At 41.7% G+C, this 24879-nt stretch overlaps 1 protein-coding gene across 4 annotated transcripts in view; it reads right to left on the bottom strand.

Moving 5' to 3' along the window:
* Positions 1-24879, bottom strand: part of BCKDK (branched chain keto acid dehydrogenase kinase) — a 59061-nt gene that overhangs the window by 11532 nt on the left and 22650 nt on the right. For all 4 annotated transcript variants that reach the window (XM_034419811.3, XM_087893852.1, XM_087893851.1 and 1 more), the window contains exons 5-8: positions 7583-7693; positions 5049-5096; positions 4161-4280; positions 3007-3105 (exon numbers count right to left, since the gene is read on the bottom strand). In XM_034419811.3, the coding sequence (XP_034275702.1) occupies positions 3007-3105; positions 4161-4280; positions 5049-5096; positions 7583-7693 (378 nt within the window). The remainder of the gene's footprint in view (positions 1-3006; positions 3106-4160; positions 4281-5048; positions 5097-7582; positions 7694-24879) is intronic.

Raw genomic sequence — 24879 nt, 5'->3', positions numbered from 1 at the left:
TTTTTCCTGTTTCATGCAACAAGTTTTTTAAGAGGTTTCCAGTCCCCTTATAAAGGGGAGGGAGGGAGGGAGGGAGGGAGGGAAAGAAGGAAGGAAGGAAGGAAGGAAGGAAGGAAGGAAATAAATAACATGGAGGGAGCGAGGAAGGAAGGAAGGAAATAACATGGTTGAAGAGAGGAAGGAAATAACATGGAGGGAGAGAGGAAGGAAGGAAGGAAGGAAATAAATAAATAAATAAATAACAGAGGGAGCAAGGAAGGAAGGAAAGAAGGGAGGGAGGGAGGGAGGGAGGAAGTAACATGGAGGGAGAGAGGAAGGAAGGAAGGAAGGAAATAACATGGAGGGAGAGAGGAAGGAAGGAAGGAAGGAAGGAAGGAAGGAAGGAAGGAAGGAAGGAAGAAAGGAAGGAAGGAAGGAAGGAAGGAAGGAAAAAAAGAAAAGAGCAAGCAAGCAAGCAAGAATAGTTTGGGTTTGTGAAACCAAAAAGGGAAGGAGGTAATAGGGCTGTATGAAGGTGACCTGATTTTGTAAGGTTGAGAAATACCTGAAAGAACGTGAAGATATAGAGGTGTAATTATGAACGAAAAGGCTAAACTATGTACCAGTACACAACAACTGATGTTATCTAGATTGCTGTGGCTGGCATGAAAACAGATATTTAGGTTAGTGAGGCAAACAAATTATGTCCCAAAGATTAATGATAATGGAACAACTGAACTTAAATTATGGGGAAATTGTGTAATATTCTTAATGAGTAAAGAACTTGAGGCAAAATTTTTCTGTTAGATGATGTGAATCAATGGATGAGGAAAAGAGCAAAGAAATACAAAAACAGTGATTGGGCCATTTGAAGCTGCATGAATGAATCAAATGACAGTGAATAGACAATACAAATATACAGTTTAAGCACTGTCCTACTAACAGATACACAAAACAAAGAAATGAATATAAATCTAAAGGCATAATTGATCTCATTGTTCATGAAGTCTGAGAGAATTAGCCAGTGATGAAAGAGATCATTATGTACTGTCAAGAATGGAACTTGGGGAAAAATGGAAATGAAGAAAAGAGGTAAAACAAATAAATAATAAAAATAAAACTGCAAAAGGAGAAAATATGGGTCCTTATGAGAAAACATTATGAGACAGGTTAATTTTCCTACAGAAAGAACGGAAAGTGGACATAATTGAAGAAGTTGTAAGAACTACTTGGAACAGTAAGGGGGAAAATACATCAATTTTTTTCTTATTCATGTTGAACTTGGAATTTCACTTTTTTTTTCTTCCTATTCTCAAACTGCCCTCAGAATCGACTTTGTTTTCTGTACTTCTCAAAATCTACATCTATTCTGAATTTTTCCTTGCTGAAAAGGTCTGCAAATGGCTATCAATGGCCAATTCTTTCCTTGCTAGCAATGTTTTTGGAGGTATCCAAAGAGATAGAATATCCGAATCAGAGAAAATAATATTTCTAATTTAATTTGTGATAGTCTGGGCACCACAGCACGGGAAGGATGATAGCACAGATTTGGGGAAGGTAAGTGGGGATGATCAGAAATGGAAACTTTGCAGAACTTTGTTTGAGGACAAGTTTACTGTGAGAAGACTGAATGGTGATGTGAATTTTAAAAAAAGGAAGCAACTTTGAGTCAATCAGACTTGATCTGGGTATTCTTGGCAGCGAGGCAAAGGTGAGCGGCTTCTTCCAGCAGTTTTTTCCTTCTTGTTTTGGCCTATAGCCCTAAGATTTCCTAGTGGCCTCCCATCCAACCTGGCTTAGCCTCCAAGATCAACCAAGATTGATTAGGTGCTGCCAACCTCCTGTGATCTGTCAGAACTGAAGAAGCTTCTTGGATGAGAAATGAAACGTCTTCAAGGAAAAACAAACTCCAGTTGCCTTCTGAAAAAAAGCACCTTTGGGACTGTTCACAAGGCTTAGTTTCTTTCTTTTTTCTTTTTAACCTTGGAGAGATTCTGGTTGAACAGGAAAGCCCCAGCAAAGAAAAGCATAGATGGTTAAACTGATTCTTTTATCCAAATAAGAGAGTATATTTAATTTTGTCCCTATTTTGAAATTGCTTCCGGATTTTGTGTTTGCAATGGGAAAAAAATATATGAAACTTTGATTTTGTTTTTGTAAACAAGACAGGCTTATTGTTATAGAAATGGCTTGTACATAATGTTGCGTAAAAGCAAAAAGTTGTGGTTGTAATGTTGTTACCTTCTACTGTGCTACAGAGAATCAGAAGTCGGTGCCTTTTTCTTTTCTTTTTTCCTCTCGTTACACTATATCCCTTCTTTTTCTTTCCCTCTCTTCTTACTTTTCCATGGTTTTTTGTATTTATACTTAGATAAACTAATAAAAAGTTAAACCACAGACACACACACACACAAAAGGAAAGCCCCATGTTTGCAGCCAGTACTAGATTACATTTTTGTAATGCAAGGCTGAGAAAAACCTTTTGAAAAAAAGCTAAGCCACAATGCTGGCTTGGATTAAGATTCTGTGCAGTTCGGAGAACCCCCAAATCCCACTCCTGGCTGGCCCTGCCCACCCCTCCCAGGAGTCCCCATGCGGCCCATTTTAAGTGCAGGGTGCAGACGGAGCTCGGGGAGGGAAAAAACCGGGTCTACCAGAAGTTCAGGGGGGCCGGAAACGGGCCTTTTTCCCGCCTCCAGAGGCCCTCCGGAGCCTAGGGAGGCCATTTTCGCCCTCCTGGAGGCTCGAGAAAAGTCTTTGGAGTCCAGATAGGCCAAAGATGCCCCCTCCCCCACCATGGTGCAGGAGGTTGAATAGGCCACACCCACCTTGGCCACACCCACCCAGTAATGGGCAGAGAACCCTTTGCTAAAATTTTTGAAGCCCACCCCTGTGGGAACAGCTTGAGCCCCCAAAAACGTGAATTAAAATCACATTTAGCTTACTAACAGGGAAGTTCTGACTCCTGCAAGTCAGATCTAATTTTCCTGATCGTTAAATCTCAGTTCAATTCAAGAAAGACCGTACTTTGTCCTCATGCAAGGCAAGGTGGTGAGTAGCCAGCATCCGGATGCCCAAGCGGGAGGTGAGGGTCTTGTCCAGAAAGGAACGGATCATCTTCTCATCCTGGAAAGAAACAGCTCCTGAGATTCAAAGCAACTGCAAAACCTCTCTTCCCACCCAGCTTTCCTCAAATGTCCTTCCCCTTGAGGGGTATTTGCTTTTTAACGGACGCAGATGGGATTGAAACATTTTTCCTCCAAGTGAGATCCAAGAATGAGCTGCTTTCACCATTTCCCCAAAATAAACTCCACGGTTCAGATGATTATAGTGATAGGAGTGAAATTAGGGAGATTTCATAGCATGGAGCAGGCCTGGATAAATAGTCTCTTCTCACAAACTTACTCCTCAATTCAGCGTTTCTTAACCTTGGCAGCTTGACGATGGGTGGAAGTCCGCCCACTGTCAAGTTGCCAAGGTTGAGAAGCATTGCTCTAATTCTTCTAATCTCCTATCAGGCTTCATTAGAACTCCCTCTGAAAGGGATTTCAAGCCCAATTCTCATGGAAATCTCTTGTGAACTTTTACTGAGAAGAAAATCCAATTTATTGGATAGGCTTCCAAGAATCCCATCAATCCAACTGTGTCCCATGTGAAGTAAATAAATCAAAGAGAAAAGCAACCTGGAATTTAAGGAGAAACTTCCTAACAGTGAGGACAATTAACCAGTGGAACAGCTTGCCTTCAGAAATCATGGGCGCTTCATCACTGGAGGTTTTAAGAAGAGACTGGACAGTCACTTGTCTCAAATTGTATAGGGTCTCTGCTTGAACAGGAGGCTGGAGTAGAAGATCTCCAATGTTCCAAGGTTCTGTTCTAGTTCTAGTTCATTCCATTCCATTCCATTCCATTCCATTCTTTACATCTCTTGTTTTCATGAGGGGGCAAAGATTTTTAGAATTTCTTCCAAACATCCTACCCATCATTTGAGAAGGAGAAGGGTCTCTTCACTGATAACAGAGAAGCTACCTGTTGTCATCACAATATCCTGAAACCATGACAACGATCACGATGATCTTATCTCCATCCCTCTCAAAATATGTTAACAGCCTTCAGCCACTGAGTTCTTTGGTTGCTGCACAACGGCCTCACCAGCTTGGACAAACAGCCTCACCAGTTACCTGGATGTGTTTGCGACATTCCCGCAAGCCTTCAGCCAGCAATGTGACAACGTCCTTGTGATCATCCAGGAGCTGTCGGACCAGTTTACAATACTGGGCCTCTGATTCTTGGTCTTTGATCTTTTAAAGCAGAAGAAAAGATGGTGAAAAAGCATTAAATAAGGGAACTGGGGCTCATGAATGATGTAGTCTTAATGACAGTTCATTTTAACCAAAGTCATTTATTTTATTCATTAGATTTATTTGCTCCACGTATCACTATCAAGCGACTTTGGGCATCTGTCTTTTTATCTATTTTGAAATATATATTGTTTCTTCTCATGGCTCTAGGGCAGGATTCCCCAAAGTGGACCATACTGACCGTAAGGATCCAATATTACTGTTATTGTTAGTATCAATAGTCATTATGAACTACTATTGTTAAATACTATTAATTAAAGTAGGCAGGCAGAACTTTATTTTGGTCATGGACCAGTATAAAGACAATCAATAAAATGAACACAAAATTAATCCTTACCAAAAAAACTATTAGCAACCATCTGTGGGCAAAACTTACACATCATGTAGTAAAATTTGGCTATTTTTAGAGAAATACATTTCTCTTGATTATTTCACGGGCAGTGCAGATAAAAATTATCAAACTGCCCCAGAAATTTAAATAAAAGAAGTATAATCAACTCGTGGTGAATGTCTCTGTAGAACTGGCAATACAGAAGAATTGTGGATTGTTCATTAAAGTAATAATTATTAAAATAATTTTGTATAATAAATGTTGGAGGTGGGGATGAATGAACAATCTGAAACTTCCTGAAGGGGTCGATGAGCTGAAGAATTTATATGAGCCTCACAATGGCCAAAATAAACATTTTTGTTTCCAACGATACTTACTGGGGGAAATTCACTCAGTTTTTGGAAGGCTCGAATGTAAAGCTCGTGCTGAAAATAGAAAAAAGGACAGGAATGAGTGAAGCGGAAGGACCATCAACAAAACCAGGGAATATGCACTCACCAAATTCCTAGTCTCCCGTTAGATTTTGAGAAAGAAAGAACTGAAATAAGTTAAACACAAGGGGAGAGGCAGCCATAGTGGGATGTATTGGGGGCTTTTCGTGAAAGCTCAGAATAGCTCACAAAATGATGGTGCAGGGCTGCTATAAAACAGTAACCACTGTTGTTATAATGCTGCTTCTGAGGGAAAATGAGGTCATGAGGCCATGACAACTAAAAGGTAAAGGTAAAGGTTTCCCTTGCACATATGTGCTAGTCGTTCCCGACTTTAGGGAGTGGTGCTCATCTTCGTTTCAAAGCTGAAGAGCCAGTGCTGTCCAAAGACATCTCCGTGGTCATGTGGTCAGCATGACTAAACCACCAAAGGCGCATGGAATGCTGTTACTTTCCCACAAAGATGGTCCCTATTTTTCTACTTGTATTTTTATGTGCTTTCGAAATGCTAGGTTGGCACAAGTAACGGGAGCTCACCGTTACGTGGCACTAGGGTTTGAACCGCTGAACTGCCAACCTTTTGATCAACAAGCTCAGCATCATAGCCACTGAGCCACCACATCATGACAACTAGCAAGCTACTTAAAAATTTGCCAATGGCCAAGTGAACAGTTTATTTTTTCAGCCACTGTTTAAGTAAGCAGAATCTAGTATATTAAAGGAAAACAGAACTCAGATCAATACTTTTGCCATCTAATTCCCTTGGGGGAAACAACAGAATATTTGATCAGTATTCCTATCATTTTTACTATTACCACAGTTAGATTATGTATTTTTATTTCACCAAAGCCTCATCCTCCAAGATAGGTTATGCTATGAGCACGCTGATTTCTCAAGTTCCCTGCACGTCCTTGACTTACAACCACCATTGGAACCGGATTTTCCATTGCTAAGCAAGGCAGTTGTTAAGTGAGTCACACCTGTTTTAGCTTTTTGCCATGGTTGTTTAGCAAATCACCGCAGTTGTTAAGTGAATCATGTGGTCATTAAGCGAATGTGGCTTCCCCGGCTTCTTGATTTTGTTTGTCTGAAGCTGGCTGGAAAAGTTGCAGGTGTGATCATATGATGCCGGGATATTGCAACCGTCGTAAACGCATGGGTCTGAATTTTGACCACGTGGATGCTGCAATGGTGCTGTGCGAGGATTGGTCATAAGTCACTTTTTTCACTGCTGTTGTAACTTCAAAGGATAGCGAAAGAATGGTTGTAAGTCGAGGACCACCCTTAACCTGATGAAGGAGTAGGACTCACTCTTCTTGTTAGCTAAGTGTTGTGGCCTGTCGGCTGCCAGTAGAGTAGTGCTCTCCTGGTTCCTGTAGTCTGCAATTTTTCCTCTAGAAATCCATTCCTACTCCCACATCATTCAAAGGGCGTTCATCCCAAATTGTACAGCTAAATATCTGTAGAGATTCTCAGTCATCCAGGTTATGGTTGTCCCAAAGATGCTCTTTCAGGAGGCAACTGGACTTTCTTGCTTTTTTCCAGTCCAGTTGCCATGCACAAAAGACAAATTCTCTTTGGGTCTGTATTACAGATAGTCCTTGACTTATAACCATTCATTTTCCCCAAAGGTGCTTTTTCAAGATGCAACTGGACTTTGCCGACTACAGGAACCAGGAGCTCTACTCAGGTGACCCTGAGGACACAGATAAACCTCCAAGTGCTTCAACTTCCCTCTAAAAGGACGCAAATGACCAGCTGCCTGCAAGGAATATAAATCCTTCCATTCCCCACCACCCAGTCAGAGATGAAGAAGTTTCTTAGATGAGAAGCAAAACGTCTTCAAAGAAAAAATAAGAAAGTCCAGTTGCCTCCTCAAAAAATCCCCTTTATGATCTGGATGACTGAGAATCTCCATAGACAACCATTCATTTAGTGACTGTTCAGAGATTTGACCGGTGCTTTGCACTTTGCACCATGGCAGCATCCCCAATCACATGACCTAAATTAGGTTCTTGGCAACTAGCATGCATTTAGGATGGTTACAGCATCCTGGGCTCATGTTATCGCCATCTGCCACCTTACTAGCCAGCTTCCAACAAGCAAAATCATGGGGAGAAGTTGGACTTGTTTAATGACCATGTGTTTCACGTAACAGTGGCACTTAACCAATAAATAAATAAAGGCCACGGGTACAAGTCGCTTAACAACTGCCTTGTTTAGCAATGGACATTCTGGTCCTGATTTTTCTGATCGTAAATCGAGGACTACCTGTACTTCTGCTTTGGGAAAAAGCTGCTCAAAAAAGCAGGCAACGAGGTCCTCGCTATATAAAGTGAAGGAAGCAATTATGACACGGCTTTACGGGTGGATGATCAGAATGTCCACACAGCCTTAATGTCCGTCTCCCTGCTTTAGATCCAACGCCAGGTATGGGTCATCTCTTTCCGATGCTTCCCCGCAGACCTTGGTGCGCCTACCACATGGAGGATGGTGGGGTTGCAGCCAATGATGAAAGGAAGGCTTCGAAACCCTTTGATGCGGTGAGCAATACGGACCGGCAGCTCGTGGTGCAGGTAACGGGAGCTTTTCTGTAGCCAAAACACAAAAGGGAGATTGTAAATCGGCAGGTTCCAAACTTTCTGGCTGGTTGGACCGGAGGTGGCGGGGTGGAGTGGGGTGGGGAGACGGAGAAAGGATGGTTTCATACACATGTGCCACTTTCACAAATGCAGCTTCGCGTGCATTCATCCACTATTTCCACGGTCTGGTTCCAAATGAGCCGCAGTCCAGCAGTGGGTCACAGACCGGGGGTTAGGGACCTCTATTGTATATCATTTGATTCCGCTGCCTGATTATGTCCAGTATGGCATTGGCAGAAGGAAAACATCTTAGTTGCCAAGGTGTTGTGGCCTGTCAGCCACCAGCCCCTCCAGCAGCCAAATCAGATGAGGATGAGGAGGCAGGGTCAGCATCAAGGCAACCTGAGAACTCCAAGGGGGAAGTGGGAGTGGAGCTGGCAGAGAGAGAGAGAGAGAGAGAGAGAGAGAGAGAGAGAGAGAGACAGAGACAGAGACAGAGACAGAGACAGAGACAGAGAGAGACAGAGGCGGAGCCTGGGCCATCCGTCAGCCCTAAGATGGAGAGTCAACATCCCCCAGGTCTGGAGGTGGCTGATGAAGAAGAGGAAGAACAGCTGGATCCTGTGCCTGACTCACGGCCGCGCAGAAGGCAGAGAAGAGGACAGCAGTGGAAAGCTGTGGGACGATCCCGGGGAAGGAAGAGCCACCGCTGCTAGGGAAGCTCCACCCTAACTCTGGGGCAGTGGTGGGTTTCAACATTTTTTACTACCGGTTCTGTGGGTGTGGGTTGGTGAGCGTGGCATGGCTTGGTGGGTGTGGGTTGGTTGGCGTGACAGGGGAAGGATACTGTAAAATCTCCATTTATTATTTATTTATTTATTATTTCTATTTCTATACCGCCCTTCTCCCGAAGGACTCAGGGCGGTGTACAGCCTATTTAAAAACACAAAAACAGAAACAACAGTTAAAATTTAAAATCATTAAATAATTAGGCTCCAATTAAAATCCCAGGAATTTAAAAATACCCCAATTTAAAACGTTATGTTAATAGCCCGGCCTGGCGGAACAACAGGGTCTTCAGAGCGCAGCGAAACACCCGGAGGTCGGAGATCTTACGTATTTCCGGGGGCAGTTCATTCCACAGGGCTGGGGCTCCCACAGAGAAGGCCCTCCCCCTGGGTGTCGCCAGCCGACATAACTTGGCCGATGGCACCCTGAGGAGACCCTCTCTGTGGGAGCGGACTGGTCGGTGGGAGGCTATTGGTGGCAGAAGTCAGTCTCGAAGGTACCCGGGTCCTATGCCATGGAGCGCTTTAAAGGTGGTAACCAACACCTTGAATCGCACCCGGAAGACCACTGGGAGCCAGTGCAGCTCGCGCAGGAGGGGTGTCACGTGGGCGCAACGAGTTGCACCCATAACCACCTGCGCGGCCGCATTCTGGACCAGTTGGAGCCTCCGAATGCTCTTCAAGGGGAGCCCCATGTAGAGAGCATTACAGTAGTCCAACCGGGAGGTGACAAGGGCATGAGTGACCGTGCGCAAGGCGTCCCGATCCAGAAAGGGCTGCAACTGGCGAATCAGGCGAACCTGATAAAAGGCCCCCCCTGGCCACGGCCGTCATGTGCTCTTCTAAAGACAGCCGTGCGTCCAGGAGGACACCCAGATTGCGAGCCCTCTCTGTGGGGGGCAAAGATTCACCCCCAATAGTCAGCGATGGCACCTGCTGACTATATCGGGGCGCCGGAAGCCACAGCCACTCGGTCTTGGAGGGGTTGAGTCTGAGCCTGTTCCTCCCCATCCAGGCCCGCACGGCCTCCAGGCAGTGGGACATCACATCAAGGGCATCGTTGGGGTGGTCTGGAGTGGAGATGTACAGCTGCGTATCGTCAGCGTACAGATGACACTTCACCCCAAAACCACGGATGATCTCACCCAGCGGCTTCACATAAATGTTGAACAGGAGAGGCGAGAGGACCGACCCTTGCGGCACTCCCCATGCGAGATGCCTCGAGGTCGACCTCTGTCCTCCTGCCAACACAAACTGCGAGCGGTCGGAGAGGAAGGAGGAGAACCACCGCAAAACGGTGCCCCCTATTCCTAACCCCCTCAACCGCTGCAGCATGATACCATGGTCGATGGTATCAAAAGCTGCTGAGAGGTCTAATAGGACTAGGACAGAGGAGCAACCCCTGTCCCGAGCCCTCCAGAGATCATCCACCAACGCGACCAATGCCGTTTCTGTGCTGTACCCCTGCCTGAAGCCCGACTGGTACGGGTCCAGATAGATAGCTTCATCCAGGTGCCGGGGAAGTTGTCGTGCCACCACGCTCTCAACAACCTTCGCCACAAAACGAAGGTTGGAGACTGGACGATAGTTGGCTAATTCAGCCGGGTCCAGGGAAGGCTTCTTGAGGAGGGGCCTCACTACCGCCTCTTTCAAGGCGGCAGGAAAGGCACCCTCACTCAAAGAAGCACTTATAATCCCCTGGAGCCAGCCTCGTGTAACCTCCCGGGAGGCCAGCACCAACCAGGAGGGACACGGGTCCAATAAACACGTGGCGGCACTAGTCTTACCCAGGACCCTGTCCACATCCTCGGGAGTCACAGGATCAGAATCCTCCCAGATAACATTCTCAAGACCTGCCCTCGTCTCCTCCCGTGGACTCATCCAGTCGGAGTCCAGGCCATCCCGAATCCGAGCGACTTTATCATGCAGGAATTGCACAAAATCCTCAGCACGACCCTGCAAGGGATCTTCCCGCACTCCCCCCCGAAGAAGGGAGTGGGTCACCCTAAACAAGGCGGCTGGGCGGTTCTCTGCAGATGCGATAAGAGCGGAAAAGTGGTTAGACTTTGCCGCTTTTATCGCCACTAGGTAGGTCTTGATATAAGACCTCACCTGTGTCCGGTCGGAATCGGATTGACTAGTCCTCCAAATGCTCTCTAGGCGTCTTTTCCGACGCTTCATCTCTCTCAGCTCCTCAGAAAACCAAGGAGCCAGTTGAGATCGGCATCGGGTCAGGGGCCGCAAAGGCACGATGCGGTCCAAAGCTCCGGCGGCCGCCCTTTCCCAGGCGGCCACCAGCTCTTCAGTCGAGTCGTGTGTCAGGGTCTCAGGGAATGGCCCAAGCTCCGTCAGGAACCTTTCGGGGTCCATCAGGCGCCTGGGACAGAACCATCTAGTTGGCTCCGTCTCCCTGCGGCGGGGGAAGGCGGTAGGAAAGTCTAGTTGGAGGAGCGAATGATCTGTCCATGACAAGGGTTTAATATCTAGGTCCCCTATACCAAGATCATTCAACCACTGACCAGAGACAAAAATCAGGTCCAGAGTGTGTCCCCCTATGTGAGTTGGGCCTTGAACTAACTGGGTCAGGTCCATGGCCGTCATGGAAGCCATGAACTCCCGAACCGCCTCTGACGCCTCACCCGCGGATGGAAGGTTGAAATCCCCCATGACAATAAGTCTGGGGGTATCAACCGCCACCCCGGCAATGACGTCGAGTAGCTCGGGCAGGGTTGCTGCCACGTGGCAGGGAGCCAGGTACGTAGTCAGCAAACCCATCTGCACCCCACGGCCCCACTTCACACAAAGGGACTCACATCCGGCTATCTGAGGAACAGTGGTCTCCCTCGGACAAAGACTTTCCCTAATAATCACCGCCACTCCCCCACCCCTCCCCTGGGCCCTTGGCTGATGAAATGCACGGAAACCTGGCGGGCACATCTCAACGAGGGGGACCCCCCCCTCCTGGCCCAACCAGGTCTCCGTAATACCTGCCAGGTCTGCACCCCCCTCCAAAATAAGATCACAAATGAGGGGGGCTTTATTAACCACCGACCTGGCATTACACAACATCAGCCGCGGACCCTGGGCCTGAGACTCTACACAACCCAGGACACGAGTCACGCATTGGGGGCCGGAGTGCGAAATCGCTCGTAAACAGCGTATGCGCACCCCCGACACTTGATATGACCCCCTGCATCCGTCATACCTGCCCCTCCCACTCATTATTTCAATTTCGCAGCCCTTCCTGTCCTCCCCCTGCTCCCCGGTTAAATTTCCTTTCGCGACCCTCCTGCTGCAACTAATCGACCCATCATCCCGCTCAGTCGCTATCTGGACCCCCCCAGGTCCGCTTTTACAACCCCCTCCCTCCCTCCCGGGTCCCCTTAAAATTTTCTTTAAAAATTTAACTAAAAAACCCCTCAACCCCCTCTTCGCTACATTCCCACCCCACTCCAGGGGAAGGTTACTGCAAAATCCCCATTTCTTCCCCATCAGCTGGGACTTGGGAGGCAGAAACTAGATGGGGGCAGGGCCAGTCAGAATTTTTACTACTGGTTTTCCGAACTACTCAAAATTTCCACTATCAGTTCTCCAGAACTGGTCAGAACCTGCTGAAACCCACCTCTGCTCTGGGGATAAAAGGCAGGGGGTAGAGATGAATCGATGTGGCAGGCAACTATTCATCTTCTGGATGGATGGACTTGTTTATTTATTTATTTATTTTATTTTATTTCTATACCGCCCTACTCCCGAAGGACTCAGGGCGGTGCACAGCCAAACAATAAAACACATACATACAAAATTTAAAAGTAGAATTAAAATCAAATTAAATAGTTTTGGCCCAGACAAATTAAAACCCCAAACTATTTAAAACCAATTTTAAAATTTGAATATATAAAATACTAAAAGATATAAAAAAATTAAAAATCTTATATAAAAGAGGGAGAAAATTAGGCCAGGCCCGCCTGGTGAAATAATAAGGTCTTTAGAGCGCGGCAGAAGGTGTGCAGATCCAGGATCCTCCGTATCTCCGGGGGGAGATCGTTCCAGATAGTAGGTGCCCCCACAGAGAAGGCTCTCCCCCTGGGGGCCACCAGTCAGCATTGTTTGGCCGACGGCACCTGGAGGAGCCCCTCTCTATGGGAGCGTACCGACCGGTGGGAGGCTATTGGTGGTAGTAGGCGGTCCCGCAAATACCCAGGTCCTGAGCCATGGAGCGCTTTAAAGGTGGTAACCAAAACCTTGAAGCGCACCAGGAAGACCACCAGGAGCCAGTGCAGCTCGCGCAGGAGATCCGCACCCCCCTCCTGAACAAGATCACAAATGAGGGGGGCTTTATTTACTACGGACCTGGCATTGCATAGCATCAGCCGAAGGCCTGGGTCCTGAGGGTCTATGCAACCTGAGGAGTGAGTAGAGCCTTGGGGATCGGAGCACGCCACCGCTCGTAGGCAGCGAGTGCACACTCCTCTAACACGATATGGCCCCCTGCTCCCACCATATCTACCCCTCCCACCTACAGTACTGATGTTCAAAAAACTATCCGGACAAGCTCTAACCCCCCCTCGACCCCGGGTCCCCCATCCCCCATGCCGTGTTTCACTGCCAGACCCGACCCTCCCCCTTGTGGGTTATCCCCCATACCCACAGCCCAAATTCCAATCTGACCCTCCCCCTCCCTGGGATCACTTAAAAATTTGACTAGAAATTTCAATAGAAAACTCCTCAATCCCCTAGTTTTCACATGCCACCTCTCTGGATCCCAAAACCTGTCCTTGAGGTGGGCCCTCGATAGTGAGGAGGGCCACATCTGCGAGAGGGGGGAATCTCACAGCGCAAGAAGATCTGCAGTTGTATACATCTCCAAAATGCAGCGATGGAGGCACAGAGCTCAAACAGGGGACTTCACAAAAGATGTAAAACAGCCATTTGTTCATTGATGTACTGTTGGTATCTCTACTGTCCTCCCACGACAGTAGGAGGGTCCTAGTTATCTCCCCCAATGGGGACGACCTCCGGCCGGCCTCTCACGGCGGAACCCCCAAGGGGCCGTAGATTGAAAAAACTTCTCTTGTTAGCCTGTGAGATAAACTTTTTGCTGGTGCTGCCGGCACTCCTAACAAAGGAATTTTTTGAGTTCATGTCAGAGGGTTTGTCATGTTTAGGGAGCTGGGTCAGAACACAAGGTTGAGAAACACTGCATTATAGGGCATCAAATTCATAGATAACTGAAACAAGTGAGATTCAAAAGCTTCAAAGAGACTCGATGCACTTACTAATAATGGACGCTTGGAAAGTTTCCATCTCACGTCTCAAGGTTTTCTGCTCTAGCTCCTCAGTTTTGGTATTAAAACTAATTGGATTATGTCCTCCACTGAAAGGGCTTGCCAGGAATGTTCTCCATGGAAGGACACAAGCTGGGCTGCATCTCCTATTATTCCCAGCCAACCTGGCCAAAGGTGTAACGCAATTCAACTGGAACACCACAGAGTATCATAAAGATTGATCTGAAGCCCAACAGTCTTGTTGAAACTGGACAGAGCTAGGCCAAATTTATAACCTGGATGGAAGTTTGCCTGGAAATTCAATCTGCCAAACCCCATCAAATAACAGGAGCTTGCTTAAAGTGAACACATATGGGATCGGTCAGGTGTATAAAACATGATTTATGCTTTGTGACCGCTATACCACAATGGAGGTAGTATTGTGTGTATGTGTCATATAACACCATTCACATGATAGCCTCTGAGCCACATAAGAATCAAACTTCAGCTTGCCAGCGTTTATAAATAGGGAATTCACTGTAGCTTCATTGTAGCTATCCGAACTTATTTACAATTTATAATATTTCAGTTTACCATCTTGAAGCAGTTTACACAGGATAAAAGGCACGGGTGGGCTGCTGGGGGTTTGCAGGGGTACGGAAGAACCTCTAGCTAAGATTCTGTGCAGTTCGGAGAATCCCCAAATCCCACTCCTGGCTGGTCCTGCCCACCCCGCCCCTCCCCGGAGTCTCCACACAGCCCGTTTTGGATGCAGGTAAGGCTCAGGGAGGGCGAAAAACAGGCCTACCAGAAGTTTGGGAAGGCTGGAAATGGGGCCATTTCCAGCCTCCAGAGGGCCTCCGGAGTCTGGGGAGGCTGTTTTCGGCCTCCCTGAGGTTCGAGGAAAGCCTCTGGAGCCCGGGGAGAGCAAAAACGCCCCCCCCGCTGTAGTGCAGGATGCCTTCTAGGCCACGCCCACCATGGCCATGCCCACCCAGTAACTGGCAGAGAACCCCTTGCTAAAATTTTTGAAGCCCACCCCTGGTAAAAGATAAAGGAGTCCCTGCGGAATTTACTTTGCTAGTTGTTACTGACTATAGGGTGGTGCTCATCTCCATTTCTAGGCCATTAAACCTAGAAGACATTTCCATGGTCATGTGGCCAGCATGATGTCACAGATTGCTGTCCCCTTCCCAACGAAGTGGTACCTATTTATCTATTCGCATTTTCATGTGGCACTTGGGTCTCGAACTTGAGCTGCCAGCTGATAAGCCAGGCATCTTAACCACTGTAGATCTTTGACTTGGTTATTGCACTTTTAAATTTTTATTGCTTTTTTTATTATAATTGCTTTCAGATTTTATTCTGTTTTTCTTTCTTTCTCTTCTTATTGGCTATTTTTGGCTATTTTTACTTTTTAAAGTCCATTGAACATAACAGGGGGAAGGGAAGAGAGTATGTAATACTGCCATCTAGTGGATTGGAATTTTTGGTTTCTTTTTTTTTATTGAAGAAGTTACAACTGTGTTACATTGTGTTTCAACTCAAGGACTCTGTGCCCTTTTATAGATAAGATAGTTGGAAGAACATCAGAGAACATTTAAACTTGCAGCAGTATTATTTATTCAGGTGTTCTTTGGGGAACTATCAGAGGCAGGAGCCTGAGATTGAATGAGAAGGAATTTTCAGTGACTCTGAAAGAGAATTGTAAATAATTCTTGGAATTTAAAAAAAAGGAAATTTCTTGGATCTTATACAGAAGTGATTTTTAGTTGGACATCTTTTCTTCTTTTTCCCCCTATTTTTTTTTCCTCTTAAATGATAGCTCTCTGTACCCTCCCCCTGTGTAAGTATTTTTAATTAGACTATGAGTGGATGGAGGATTTTCAACTTCTTTTTTTTAATTTGTAATTGTTTTTTTTTAATATAAATATGTAGAGATTGCATGTGGATTAAAAAAATTTCTTGAACTGATTTGGATTAAGGTGTACAAGTGCCTGAAGATTGTTTTTCTGCTTTTCATTCTTTTTTCTGTTTTTTTTGTATTTTATTGATACTTGGAGTAATTTTTTTTTTTTTGCTTTATTCACAATTGGATTAAGGTACAGAAGAACCTGAAGAAGTTTTTTGTTTGTTTGTTTGTTTTCTTTTTTCTTCTTCTTCCATTTGCTTAAAGCTTTTTTGACCACCTTACAGAATGAGTAGAAAAGTAACAGCTATTGGCTCTACCACAACTACGCCTTCTTCATCACCATCTGGAGGACAGCAATCTATACAGATGATGTTACAACAGGACAAGGAGAGAGAAAAGGAGAAAGAAAAGGAAATGACATTACAGATGATTCTACAAGTAGTTCAGAAGATTGAACAAAGAACAGAGAAGACAGATGAGAAAGTGGAGAACATACAGCAAATGATGTTGAAACATGAAGATAGACTCCAAAAATTGAGGAAAAGGAGGAGCAAAGAGAGAAAAAAATCAGAGGTATTGACATTAGACTGGAAGAAGTTGAACAAGATAAGAGTGGATTAATTGGATGGGAGACGGATAGATCAGAATTTTATCTCAGATTTCAAAATATAGAAGAAGAAAAAGGAGAGAATCTGGCAGAAGTAATGATAGGAATTTTAGCAGAAGCATTAGAAATCACTAAAGAAAAAATAATGGATGGCATAGACAAGATATTTCCAGCTTATACAAGATATGTAATGCACAATAAATTACCACGAGAAGTTCATATAAGGTTTACCAAGAAATCGATTAAGACACAAATACTGCAGATTGCTAGAGAAAAAACATTGAAGTATAAGGGGAAAGAAATTGTGGTCCTGAAGCAAATACCGAGAAGAGTAAGGGAGATGAGGAGAGAATATAAATTCTTGACTAAAATACTACTTCAAAAAGGTGTCAATTATAGACTACTGGTCTGGAACCGCGGCGCCACAGTCGGGAAATAGCGGACTCTAACGAGCTCGCGAAAACCCCAACTGACAAACCACTGTCCAATCGGTCTTTGGACCAATCCCCATCTTGCAGGGATGAGGGGTGAAGAGGAGCGCCTCGGTGTGCCAAGAGGAATAGGCAAGTTCCTCGGAGGCCAGAGAGAATCCTCGAATTCGGCGGTGGGGATAGGCAGCCATGGCGGCTGCCACAAAGCCGCAGCAGACCGGGACACAAGATCGTGCAGGAGAGAAGAAGAAGAAGAAAGAGCGAGTATCTCGAAGCCAGGTGAGTGACATCAACCCAGGCAAAACAACAGGATTATTTGGATTTTTGAAAAAAATAAGACCTCAACTTTAAATAGTGGCTACAGATCTGTGGGGCTTGAAGATCAAAAAGAAAAAGAAAAAAAATGGAAATAAAGACCCAAGACAGACTTTGTTTTAATAAATTTGGAAGAACTGGCTTTTAATAACTTAGAAAAGTGACTTTTTTTTCTTATTTGGAGTAGATTGGAGAAATGTATCTTCGGGAGTTTACACCTTTGAAAGTTAACGAAGCTAATGAAGAAAGACTGGCTACATAATTGCCATGGAGTCTGCGGTGACTAAGCAGGAGAGTGGATTGAAGAGATTTCCCTTTCTGTTTGGAAAAGAAACTTTTTAAATGGCTTTTTACCCTGGATTACTTTGAAATTAACATTAGATTTATGGAATTTGGAGATCCCTATTCTGTCCTGGATGATTTCAAGAAGAAAGAAGGAATATTTTGGACTTTGGACAATGGAAATTAACAAGTTTAGCAAAAAAATTAGGTGTGGCGTAGGAATAAAAGACTGGAAGTTGATGCATTACACATGGAACAGACATTATAAAGCATTAAAGGGACATACAGAATTTTTTAATTTGAACAGATGAACTTTGAAATGGAACATTTATGGACCGATAGAAAAAGGAAGAAAAGGAAGAAATAAAGTAGATAAATTTAAATGTAACTAAATTGAAATGTAAAGTTTAAAAGCCTAAAGGCATATATGATTTTTGGATAAAAACAGGAGGGTTTTTGGAGTAATAAAAATAGAAAATAAGAGATGGCAACTAAAGTAGAGAATGATATATAGGTGATTAAAAACAATAAAGAGTATATATTAATGTGAGACAACTTTAAGAAAATTTACTGTTTGATGTTATATGTTTTAATTTTAATATGCAAACAAATGCTAGATTGGTGATTATGCTTGACTAAGGTTTTATTGAACAAACTATAAGATACACAGATTTTAACAACAAATTGTGATTTAATTTAATATATGCTGGAAATGATGATTATTATGAAATATATTGAGAATTAATTTGAAAGAGCATGTTGGGAAACTGACATAAAATAGATAACTATAATGTAAGAGAAAATTAAAATAAGAGGGATGCATACCAACTAGATAAGAGTTTGAGATTCGGAGGAAATACGTTGGAAACTAGTTAAAATGCTGGAAATCAGCCAAACACTTACAGGAGAGTTGGAGGAGACTATGCTGGAAATCAGCCAAACAAGAGTGGAAGCCCTGGAGGAGACTATGCTGAAAATCATCCAAACTTAATATGCTGGAAATCATCCAAACTTAATATGCTGGAAATCAGCCAATAAAATGCTGGAAATCAACCAAGCAAATAGGAGGAGAGTTGGAGGAGATTATGCTGGAAAATATGCTGGAAATTAGCCAATAATGGTGGTAGGCTTGGAGGAGACTATACTGAAAATTAGCCAAAAATAGTTGGTGCTCTGGAGGAGACCATGCTGGGAATCAGCCAAACATAATATGCTGGAAAACAGCCAAACAATAGAGAGAAAATATGTCGGAAATTAGTTTAAATAAAACATGTTTTTGTGATAAACCTATGTAACATGAAAACTGTAATAGATGATAAGTGTTTTTAAGTGTGTTTATGATACTAAGATTCGAGGAAAAGGGTCAAGAGATTAAGAATTAGATAGAATTTTGTTTTATAAAGTGTAATAAAAATGGAGTTGTATTGAATTTGAAATTAAGATTTGTGGTGATAAAACTGTAAGGTAAATAATTAGAATAAGAGGTTAGAATATTGTTAAAAATTATTTTGACACTGATGGTAAAAGATATAAGGTGAAGAAGAACAAGATAAATCAGGATTGATATATAGATATAAAAATGAGCGAAAGTTAATTTGAAATTAAAATTGTATTGATATAATGGATTTGTTTAGGTGAAGATGCTAGACTTTATGTTAAAATCTGTTCTTTTATGTTTTGAATTTTTATCCGTAAAAGATGTAATGGGAAATTGTGAATGGAGTTTGTAAAAGAATGTAAGCGTGGTAACCATCTATGACCAGATCGAGACTCTGTTCTTGAAAGTTATATTTTATGTTTATGTTTGAAAAAAATAAAAAAATATTTACAAAAAAAAAAGTGTCAATGATAGATGGCTGATTGGATTAGTCCTAACATGGCAACTGCAAAGATATAGAATAGATACAATGGATAAAGCTAAAGCATTTTATGTAGAATTCCTCAGACAGAAAGAAATGGAACCAAAAAAGGCAGACCCACTAATAGAACTCCAAGAGGAGGAGTTAGCAATGATTGAAAAAGCGGAAGGAGCAGTAGGGGGTATTGTGGAATGCAAAGAACAACGTGAACCGAGATCTACTAGAACAATAAACCCTAATTATAAAATATGAATATGGAAGAGAAAAAATTGATCTCAATTAATATAAATGGACTTAATTTAGCTATCAAAAGAAGAAAACTATTTCACAAGTTAGAGAAATTAAAGTTTGATATAATCCGTCTGCAAGAAGTACACATTAAAAAGCAACATGAACAGTTAGTGGTGCAGCCAAAACTAGGGAAAATCTTTACTTCATTGTCACAATGTAAGAAAAGGGGAATTATATATTAGAAATACAATTCAAGCGGAGCAAATATACGCAGATGATGATGGAAGAATTTTGATGGTAGAAATAATAGATAATAATATGAAAATACTTTTAATAGCAATATATGCTCCAAGCAATAATCAAGATGACTTCTATAGAAAGCTACAAATGAAAATAATTGAATTGGACTATGATAATATCTGCATGATGTGAGATTTTAATGGTATAGTGGATGAGAAATTAGATTATAAAATGCACAAGGTAATAAAACACAGTAGAAAGACCCTTCCGAAATCCTTTTTTAAGATGACAGAGGAAATAAATTTAAAAGATGCATGGAGAGAAAGAAATGGAAAAAATAGACAATATACTTTTTATTTTGACAGACACTCATCTTGGTCTAGATTAGATATGATATGGACAACAATGGAATTGACCTCGAATATAGAAGAAATTGAAATAGAAGCAAATACTTGGGAAGATCATAACCTGGTGACAGTTAAATGGAAAGGACAAAGGAGAAGATCTAGATGGACTTTAAATAATACAGTTTTAAAAGAAAAGGACTTTGTGCAGAAAATGGAGAAAGAATTGGCTTTCTTTTTTAAAGAGAATAGAAAAGAGAATCGATGCAAAATCTTTGGGATACAATGAAAGTTTATGCTAGAGGTCTGATAATGGACAATACAAGGGAAAGAAATATTAAGAAAAGACAAGCCTATAAAATATTAGAAGATGACTATAAGAGATTTGAAAAGGAACTCCAGAAATTTCCACAAAAGAAGGATATTAAAATAAAAATGGATACAATAAAACATAAAATGGGGTTAATGGAGAAAGAAGATTTGGCACAAAAAATAAGAAGTGCTAAACAGAATTATTTTGAAGATGCCAACAACCAGGTAGATGGCTAGCAAATAAATTGAAAAAAGAGAGAGACGCAAGAAAAATAATATAGCTAATCGATGACCAAGGACAAAGTAAATATGGGAATAAAGAGAAGAAAAAAATTATCCAAATTCTATTACTATAGAGAATTGTATGAACAAGAAAACATAGAGGAGGAAAATGTTAAATGATATCTCCAAAAAGCGAACCTCCCACAGATTCCTAAGGATATTGAAGAGATGTTAGAGAGAAATATAACCATGATGGAACTAACTGAAGCAATTAAAAAACAAAAGAATGGGAAGGCACCAGGTCCGGATGGACTGCCTGCGGAATACTATAAGACATTTCAGGAATCCCTGTGTCTCCCACTGTTAGAAGTCATGAATGAAGTTATGTCAAGGATGGAAATACCTAAGTCATGGTCAGAAGCATATATTACACTTGTTCCTAACCCACAACAAATTAAAAACTACAGACCTATATCCCTGCTAAATTCAGACTATAAAATCTTTGTTTCAATACTGGCAGAAAGACTCAAAAGATATTTAAATAATTTTATACATTCTGACCAAAATGGGTTTCTGCCAAAGAGACAGATTAGAGACAACATGAGAATAATTCTGGACACCTTGGAATATTATGAGGCCCATCCTGAAAAGCTTTGATATTTTTAGATGCACAAAAAGCTTTTGATAATGTGAACTGGCAATTTATGTTACTTCAAATGGAACAGATGGGCTTTGGCAGAAAATTCATTCAAGCAATAGAAGCCATATATCATAAGCAAACAGCAAAAGTAATGATAAATGGAGAATTGACAGATTCTATTGAGATAAAAAAAGGTATGAGACAAGGTTGTCCACTGTCCCCTCTGTTGTGTATATTAACATTAGAAGTGCTAAATAGAAATATCAGAGAAGAAAAAGATATAAAAGGAATGAAAATTCGAAAGGAAGAATATAAATTGCAAGCATTCACAGATGACCTGGTTTTTATTCTTAAAGAACCATTAGCATCAGTAACTACATTGATAGATAAAATAGGAGAATTTGGAAAAGTAGCAGGTTTGAAGATTAATAAAGACAAAATGAAGATTTTGACAAAAAATATGTTAATAAAACAAAAACAAGAATTGGCAGAAATATCAAAGATGCAGGTCACAAATAAGGTTAAGTATTTGGGGATATACTTGACAGCAAGATGTAGCACACTTAAAGAGAATAAGTATAATAAATTCAAATAACAGATTGGAACAGACTTGGTGAAATGGGAAATTTTACAATTATCACTGATAGGGGGGATATCAACTATTAAGATGAATATATTGCCTAGAATTTTATATTTGTTCCAGACAATTTCAATTAGATTGGGAAAAAATTATTTTGAAGAATTGAACAAAATATGTTAAAATATATTTGGCAGGGGAAAAAGGCAAGGATAAAATTAAAGTTGTTACAAGATGCTAGAATGAGAGGGGTTTTTGGTTTACCTAATTGGGAATTTTATTATCAAGCGACAAGTTTGATGTGGATTAAAGAATGGATAATGTTAAGGAATACCAGATTATTGACTTTAGAAGGACATGACTTGTTGTTGGGGTGGCATGCTTTTTTATGGTATAAGGGAACCAAAGCACAGGGGTACTTTAGAAGACACTACATACGAGAGGCTTTGTTATTAAATTGGGAGAAGATTAAAAAACAACATTATTTGAAAATTCCAGTCTGGGTATCAACGATTGAAGCATTTTCACATTTAACAACATTTAGAAGGGAACAAATCGTTAGATATAGTGCACTTCCGACGGTGACAACATCGTGAGTGGGGTGAGGAAACGGCAGCTGCCGTCTCTGGAACCCAAATATTCTCTAATAGAAGCTCTTTATGAACTTTTCCGATCCCGTAGAGATTGGGAAACAAGAGGGGAAGTCTTAAAGCCCCTGGACGCAGCGCTAGTGTTGGAGGGGACACAAGACAAACTCCTCGAATCTACTGGAGAAGAAGTCCACCCCTAGGGCAGACAGGAGCTATGGCGGCCGTCTAAAGCGAAGCCAACAGTGGAGAGCGGTTTTGAGTGGCAGAGCGGAGCAGAGAATCCCCAGAATTGGCGAGACGAGAAGGAACGTGGATGAGAAGGGGCGCGATCTGACGATTCAACCCGTGGCAGTGACTTATGAGAGGAGCGCATAAGCCAGGACAGAGCAGCAGCGAGAGGAAGTACAACCTCGTGGAGTGACTAAGCTATATTGAAACGAGTGACTCTAAGACTCTGAAAAGCAGCTGAGTAGTGGAGGAATAAGTACAAGAAAAGAAGATAAATAAATAAACAACAGAACTCTGAGAGTTAAGGTGAATTGAAAGAACACTAAGCTGCCTATTGGTGCTATTAACGACTGCAGTGTTAAAACTAAGATGGAAGGGGAGAAACATGGATTTGAACGGAAAGCAGGAGTAGCCATATCTAATCCATTGAAGAGACTGGACTAAAAGCACTAAGTACGACTAAAAAAAAAGGGGAGGTGGTGTAATTTTTCTGTAGTCTCTATCTGCCAACAGTTTGGGCATATTGTATATATTGTATATACTGTATAGATAGCAAGTAAATAGAAATTTTTAAGGGATAGAAGAAATACACATTACAATTTATAATCTGTATAATTTATAATTCATAATTTATAATCTTTAAATATAAATTGTGTTGTGATTTTACAGAATTTGGAAAAAGAGGAAGGGGATTGAATGAAATATAACTAAGATTCTCTGATTGATATTGCAAAATAAGGGGTGATAATTGATTGAATATTAAATTAATTATTGATTTAGTAAAGCCGACTGTATAGCAAATAATCATTGTGGGATTAAAGTGTGATTAAAGTGTGATAGTTTACAAGAATAGAAGTAAAAATAGCTGAAGAATTTAAAGAAACAGGATAGAAAATTAACGTTTAAGAATTATATGTTAGCCTGGGAAAATTTCTCTTGAGCATTAAAGATGTCAACAATATCTACTATAACGAAAACAGGGAAAAAACCAGTGGTAAATATTACAACAGTGGTGGCATCACCACTACAACAAAAAACACTAGATAGTATGGTAGGAAAAGAAAAGGAGAAAGAAAAAATGGAAATGACATTAAATGCTATGCAAGGTATGTTTTCGATGATAGAGGAAACGTTATTAAAAACACAAGAAAAAATGGCAGAGAACCAGGAAGAAATGAGATCATTCCACACAGAAATTAAAAATGAAATTGGAGAAGTTAGGAGGGATATTAAAAATATGAATGATAGAATTGGAGACATACAACAATCAATAACCGAAAATGAACAAACAATTAGGAAAGCAGAAACTAAAATAGATTCAGTAGAGACAAAAGTAGAGGCAATGGAACAGAAAACTTCTCAAATAAAGAACTGTCTGATTCCTTAGCAATTCTTGAAATGGAAAAAGCTTTCATATTTTCTGTGGTTCCAAAATATACCAGAAGAGAAAGATGAAGACCTTGGTGGAAAAAATGGCAGAGATAATAGCAGAAATAACAGAAAAAGATAAACTGGACATAAAGGGACAAATAGATGAAACCTATCATGTCCATGCAAACTACATAAGAAGGCACCGTTTGGCAAGAGAAGTACATGTTAAATTTTCAAAAAAATCAACCAGGGATGAGGTATATATGAAATCCAGAGAAATCCTTGACATATAAAGGCAAAGAAATTATAGGAGATCTTGTTAAAAAAATTAGGGAGGACCAAGAAATTAAAGGACTAAAAGTGAGACAAGAAGAATACAAGACCCAGGCTTTTCCCGACGATCTTATACTCATAGCAGAGGAACCATTAGAAGTAGTATTAAAACTGCTTAAGAAAAAAGAAGATTATGGAGAGGTGGCCGGTTTAAAGATAAATAGAAATAAATCAAAGTTATTGGTTAAGAACTTGACGAAAACTCAGGAGATAGAATTGGAAAATAGTATACAAATTCAAGTGACCAATAAAATTAAGTATTTACGTATTTGGCTGTCACCAAGATCCTCCTCTATAAAAGAAAATAATTATGACAAACTAATAAAACAGATAAAAAAAGACCTGGACAGTTGGAAAAACTTACAAATCTCATTTATGGGAAGAATCTCCACTATCAAAATGAATACACTACCAAAATTGCTGTACCTGTTCCAAGTTGCCCCAATAAAATTAGAAAAAAACTTTTTTGTGAGCTTAAACAAGATGATTTCTAAATTTATATGGCAGGGGAAACATCCACGAATAAAATTAAAATTACTCCAGGACTCCAAGGAAAGAGGAGGAACAGCACTCCCGGATTGGGAACTTTATTACCAAGCGGTGGGGCTAGTATGGGTTAAAGACTGGATGGAATTGAATAACAGCAGAA

The sequence above is a fragment of the Pantherophis guttatus genome, chromosome 4 (genome assembly GCF_059756535.1).
Source record: "Pantherophis guttatus breed Tessera chromosome 4, ASM5975653v1, whole genome shotgun sequence".
In the NCBI taxonomy this organism is placed as follows: Eukaryota; Metazoa; Chordata; class Lepidosauria; order Squamata; family Colubridae; genus Pantherophis; species Pantherophis guttatus.
This window is presented reverse-complemented; position numbering and strand designations above follow the sequence as displayed.